This window comes from Panthera uncia, assembly GCF_023721935.1.
Source record: "Panthera uncia isolate 11264 chromosome B2 unlocalized genomic scaffold, Puncia_PCG_1.0 HiC_scaffold_24, whole genome shotgun sequence".
In the NCBI taxonomy this organism is placed as follows: Eukaryota; Metazoa; Chordata; class Mammalia; order Carnivora; family Felidae; genus Panthera; species Panthera uncia.
The window spans coordinates 45,419,877-45,425,816 of record NW_026057580.1 but is presented as its reverse complement, the minus strand read 5'-3'; the positions used below and the strand labels follow the sequence as shown (position 1 = coordinate 45,425,816).

General features: G+C 36.9%; 1 protein-coding gene across 3 annotated transcripts in view; it reads left to right on the top strand.

Annotated features, from left to right (window-relative positions):
- CEP162 (centrosomal protein 162) overlaps positions 1-5,542 on the top strand; it is a 100,535-nt gene extending 94,993 nt beyond the window's left edge. Inside the window, exon 20 of one of the 3 annotated variants that reach the window (XM_049653965.1) lies at positions 244-5,542. In XM_049653965.1, coding sequence (XP_049509922.1) covers positions 244-387 — 144 coding nt within the window. In that variant the 3' untranslated portion in view covers positions 388-5,542. The remainder of the gene's footprint in view (positions 1-243) is intronic. The other 2 variants (XM_049653964.1, XM_049653963.1) reach the window with 2 other exon arrangements.
- Positions 5,543-5,940: the final 398 nt, after the last annotated feature.

The window sequence follows — 5,940 nt, the reverse complement described above, 5'->3', positions numbered from 1 at the left end:
ATCTGGAATCATCTGGATTGTGAGGTCACTTCAGAGCTAAGAGGAGCCTTTTCTTCTGTAGATAGAATAACTAATAGCTTGCATTCCCTAACAACTCAAGATATCTTTCTTATTAGCAAGAAGCCTCTTCCCTAGAGAAATTTTATACAAAGAAAATGTGGTGAACATTCTTAAGACTACCTGGTAAAAATAAATGATTTTTCTTGTTACCAGTTTTTCATTTACTTCATACCTCAATTTTAGATTACAAAACTCCTAGAAGAATTAAGAGAAGCCAGAGAAAACCATACACCAGAGATGAAACATTTCATGGTCTTAGAAAAGAAAATTAAGCAGATGGAAATGAGACATGAGCAAAGAGAGCAGGAACTTCAACAGGTAAAGTAGTAAATCATATTTACATATTTGTATAGCTCTTCGCTTTTAAGTACCTCCAGTTTGCTATAGTTTTGCCATCCCTAGCAGCATTTCCTGAAGTGTTTCATTGTACATTGATCTTATTAAGAATAAATACAGTGTTTAAGAGCACGTAAGACTTTAAATTTCAAATACCTGAAGATTGGTTTGCCAACTTATGTTCTTAAAATGTTAGGCATTTTACCCTGGGAATTGGTCTTTGGAAGCCATATTCCATATTCCAGCCATTTCATGTTTGTAAGAAATGTTTGTAAGAAATAGCTATATTAAAAGGTAATTGTTTAAAATATTATGTGTCTAGCACTAGTGATATCACAATTAGTACACTTAATGACAGATAAATAGAAATTAAAAACGGCAGAAGTAAGGGCATGATGTTTTTAGGCATTAGCCTTTCTGCCAGTATTTACCTTTGCTTGAAGAGTCTGTTGGTCGGCTTGAGCTGTTACAACAAAATACCATAAACTGGGTTACTTAAAAAACAAATTAATTTTCTCACAGTTCTGGAGGCCAAAAGTCTAAGATTAAATTTCCAGCTGATTCATTCTGGTTGAATATGCTCTTCCTGGCTTGCAGAGGGCCTTTCCTCAGTGTATGCTTTGGGGTGAGGGAAGGAGACTAGAGAGAGAAAGAGAGCTATCTGGTATCTTTTCTGATAAGGACACTAATCTACTCTGAACAGGACCCCACCCTTATGATTTCATTTAACCTTAATTAGTTCCTTACTCCAAAAATAGCCATACTGTGGGTTAGGGCTTCAACATATGAAAAGGGAGTAGGGGGACACAGAAGAAAATTCAGTCTAAAACAGTATAAATATATATATTCTTTGAAAAAAAAACAAAAAGATATGCAATGGTTTATGATTGACCTAAGTTCCAGAGAAACCCTAGCTCTATTTAATCATATCAAAGTTTTAGGTCTTCATCATTATAGGAACTACGAAATGTAAAATAGAGGACAAAAAGATTAGTGTAATTCATTTCTCATTTTTACGTAAGGTGACCGAATGGATTAAAAAAAAAAAAAGACTTCTGAATGCTGCCTACAAGAATGCTGCCTCACTTCAGACCTAAAGATACATTATAGAGTGAATGTAGAGATAGAAAAAGATATTCCATGCAAATGGAAATTTTTTAAAAAGGTAGCAACACATATCAGTCGTGAGACAAAGAAGGACATTATGTAATGATTAAGGGATCAATCCAATAAGAGGATATAACAATTGTAAATATTTATGTAACTAACATAGAAGCACCTAAACATACAAATGAAATATTAACATCCATCAAAGGGGAAATAGTAATACCGTATTAGTAGGGGACTTAAAACACCCCCACTTACATTAATGGATAGATCATCTGGACAGAAAATCAATTTAAAAAAAAAAACAGTAGCTTTGAATAACACGTCAGACCAGACGTACTTAACAGATATTGGATGTAATGGGCTGTGAATAGCAGCAGCATATACATTCTTTTCAAGTGTGCATGGACTGATCTTTAGGATAGATCACATTAGACCACAGAATAAGTTTTAGACTATTAAGAAGATTGAAATCAAGCATCTTCTCCAACCACAATGGTATGAAAGTACAAATCAATTACAAAAATAAAAGAAACAGAATACAAATACATGGAGGCTAATCAAGATGCCCCTAAATAACCAATAGGTCAATAAAGAAATCATAGCAGAAATTTAAAAATACCTTGAGACAAATGAAAATGGAAACAATATTCCAAAATCTTTTGGACATAGCAAAACCAGTTCTATGAGGGAATTTTTTTTTTTTTATAGCTACACGGGCCTACCTCAAGAAACAAAAATCTCAAATAATCTAACATTACACATAAAGGAACTAAAAAGAACAAAGCTCAAAGGTAGAAGGAAAGAAGGAAATAATAAAGTTCATGACAAAAGTAAATGAAATAGAGACAAAAAAAATAAGGAAGATTAGTGAACTAAGAGCTGGTTCTTTAAAAGATAAAACTGATAAGCCTTTAGCTAGACTCCTCAAGGAAATGAAAAGACTTCAATAAATAACAATAAAGAAATGAAAAAGGGAGAGTTAAAATCAGCACCACAGAAATACAAAGGATTGTAAAAGACTACTATGAAAGGTTATATGCCAACAAATTGGACAACCTAGAAGAAATGGATTTTTATAAATACAAAATCTCCCAAGACTGAATCAGGAAGAAATAGAAAATCTGAATAAATTAATTACTAGTAACAAAATTGAATTGGTGGGACACCTGGATGGCTCAATTGGTTTTAGGTCTGACTCTTGGTTTCTGCTCAGGTCATGATCCCAGGATCGTGGGAGCAAGCCCCATGTGGGGCTCCCTGCTGAGCATGGAGCCTGCTTAAGATTGTGTCTGTCTCTCTCCCCGAATTGTGTTCTCTCTAAAAATGAAATTTAAAAAAAAATTGAATTGATAATCCAAAAATTCCCAACAAAGAAAAGTCTGGGACCAGATGGCTTTAAATGTTTGGAAGAATTCACCTGTAAAGAAGAATTAATACCAATCCTTCTCAAACTATCCCTGCCCCCCCCACCCCAAAAAAAATGAAGAGGAAGGAATGTTTTCAAATTCATTCTACAAGCCCAATATTACCCTACCAACAACAAAGACACTACAAAAAAAAAAGAAGAAAATTACAGAAAGAAGAAAATTACAGAAAGAAGAAAATTCCCTGATGAACATAGATGCAAAAAATCCTTAACAAAGTATTAGCAATCTAAATTCAAAAATACATTAAAAGGATAATTCACCACAGTATGGTGGGATTTATAGGATACAAGGACGGTTGAGTTCTTCAAATCAATATGACATACCATATTAGCAAAATGAAAGTTAAAAATCGTATGATTTCAATAGATGCAAAAAAGCATTTGCCGAAGTTCAGCATACATTCATGATAAAAAATTCTCAATACGCTGAGTATAGATGAAACCTCAGAAAGGCCATATATGACAAACCCACAGCTGACATGATACTCCACAGTGAAAAACTGAAAAGTTAGCTTTTTCACTAACATCAGGAACAAGGATGTCCACTCTTTGTTATACTCCAAGCTAGTACCAGAAGTCATAGCCACAACAACCAGATAAGAAATAAAAAGCATGCAAATTGAAAAGGATGAAGTACAACTGTCACTATTTACAGATAACATTGATAATGTATATAGAAAACCCTAAAGATTCCACCAAAAATCTATTAGAATAAATGAATTCAGTAAAGTTGCAGGATGCGAAATTAGTGTACAGAAATGCAACAGATGTCTGTACATTAACAACTAGCAAGAAGAAATTAAGACCATCACTTTATAACTACATCAAAAAGAACATACATAAAAATGAATTTAACCTAAGAGTTGAAAGACCTGTACTCTTAAAACTGTAATACATAGATGAAAGAACTTGAAGATAACACAATAAATGGAAAGATACACATGGATTGGAGGCGTATTGTTGAAATGTTCATAATACCTAAAGCAATCTGCAGATTTGGTGCAGTCCCTATCAAACACCAGTAGATTTTTCATGGAACTAGAACATATATTCCTAAAGTTGATATGGAATCACAAAAGAACCCAAATACACAAAGCAGTCTTGAGAAAGAACAAAGCTGGAGGTATCACACTCCCAGTTTTTCAAATGTATTACAAAACTATAGTAATGAAAACAGTATAGTCCTGACATGAAAACAGACGCACAGATCAATAGAATGGAATAGAAAACTCAGAAATAAACCCATGCTTATATGGTCAATTAATCTATGACAAAGGAGGCAAGAATATACAATGAAGATAAGATCATCTCTTTAATAATGATAATGGTGCTGGTAAAACTGGACAGCTGCATGCAAAAAAAAGATGACCACTATCTTACACTATATACAAAACAAAAGGAAACAAACAAACAAACAACACCTCAAAATGGATTAAAGACCTAAATGTAAGACCTGAAACCATAGATCTACTTTAAAAAACAGTAAACTCTTGGACATTAGTCTTGGCAATGTTTTGGGGGTTTTTTTGTTTTTTGTTTTTGAATAGGCCTCCTTAGAGAACAAAAGCAAAAATAAACAATTGGACTACATCCAATTGCACATGGGGTGCCTGAGTGGCTCAGTTGGCTAAGCATCCGACTTCCATTCAGGTCACGATCTCATGGCTCCTGAGTTCGAGCCCTGCATCAGTCTCTCTGCCGTCAGCACAGAGCCCACTTTGGATCCTCTGTCTCCCTCTCTCTTTAACCCTCCCCCACTAGTCAAAAATAGACATTTAAAAATAATTTTTAAAAAATTAAAAGCTTTTGCACAGCAAGGAAACCCAACAAAATGAAAACATACTGAAGGAGGTATGTGAAGAAGTCAAACTATTAGGAGGTATTTGCAAATGATATATCCAGTAAGGGGTTAATATCCACAACAAATGAAGAACTCCTAACTCAACACCAGAAAAAAAAAAAAATCTAATTTAAAAATGGGCAGTGGAGGGGAAGGGCCAAGATGGCAGAACAGCATGGAAGTTTTTTTTGTGTGTCTCTTGTTCCTGAAATGGAGCCAGATCAACACTAAACCATCTTGTACACCTAGAAAACTAATTTGAGGATTAACACAACAATCTGCATAACCTGAACCACAGAACTTGGCAGGTACATGGCATGGAGAGGTGAACTGGGGGAGAGAGAAGCTGCGTGGGGGGCTGTTTTTGCTTGTGGAGAGAGGAAGTGGGTAAGGGGAATGGGAAAAGCAACCCCACACTCCCCTGCCCCCCCTCTGCTGAAAGCAGCTGGAGAGAAAGTGGAAGAGTGGAAACAGCCACAAGGGACTGAACAAAAAAGGGAAAAAGGAGAAAGGAAACAGTTTAAATTCCATTAAGACTCTATAAACAGGGGGAGCACAAGAGAGTCTGAAACTCCACAGCTCGATACCACGCAGTGCTCTGCTGGGAAGAGCAAATCCTGAGGAACAGTGAGCAAGGTCCAAGGGGTTCAAGGTCCACACAGGAAGTGGCGGTTCCCCTGCTAGGAGGATATTTGGTAGAGACTGTGCAGCCTCCACACAGACAAAGGTCCCAGGGGACCGTGGAAAACAACCACATTCGCTGGTGTTGGAAAAAGGACATTAAAGGTGAAGCCTGGTACCAGATGTGTGTTGTGATTTTCCATAATACCTGAAACACTGCTGCTACACGATCGTGTGAACTTTTTTGGCAGCAGGCTGGCACCCAGCCACAGTCTCTAGGCAGCACCACGATCTCATGAACGTTTTCTAGGGGCAGACCGGCACCCAGTCATTGCTCAGGGAGACCCTCCCACAGAGAGGCTGAATGGGTCCAGCCACAGTCCCTCAGAAGTGAGGGGTTGGGAAAAAGCCACATCTGAGATAAAACTCAGGAGGGAGGGGCCATCTGGCAGCCTCACGGCTTGGCCAAAGACAGTGTAGAAGAGGGAAATGGATAGAAGCCAGAGACAAAGGAGGGGTGCTTGATTGCTGCATGGGGAGAACACAG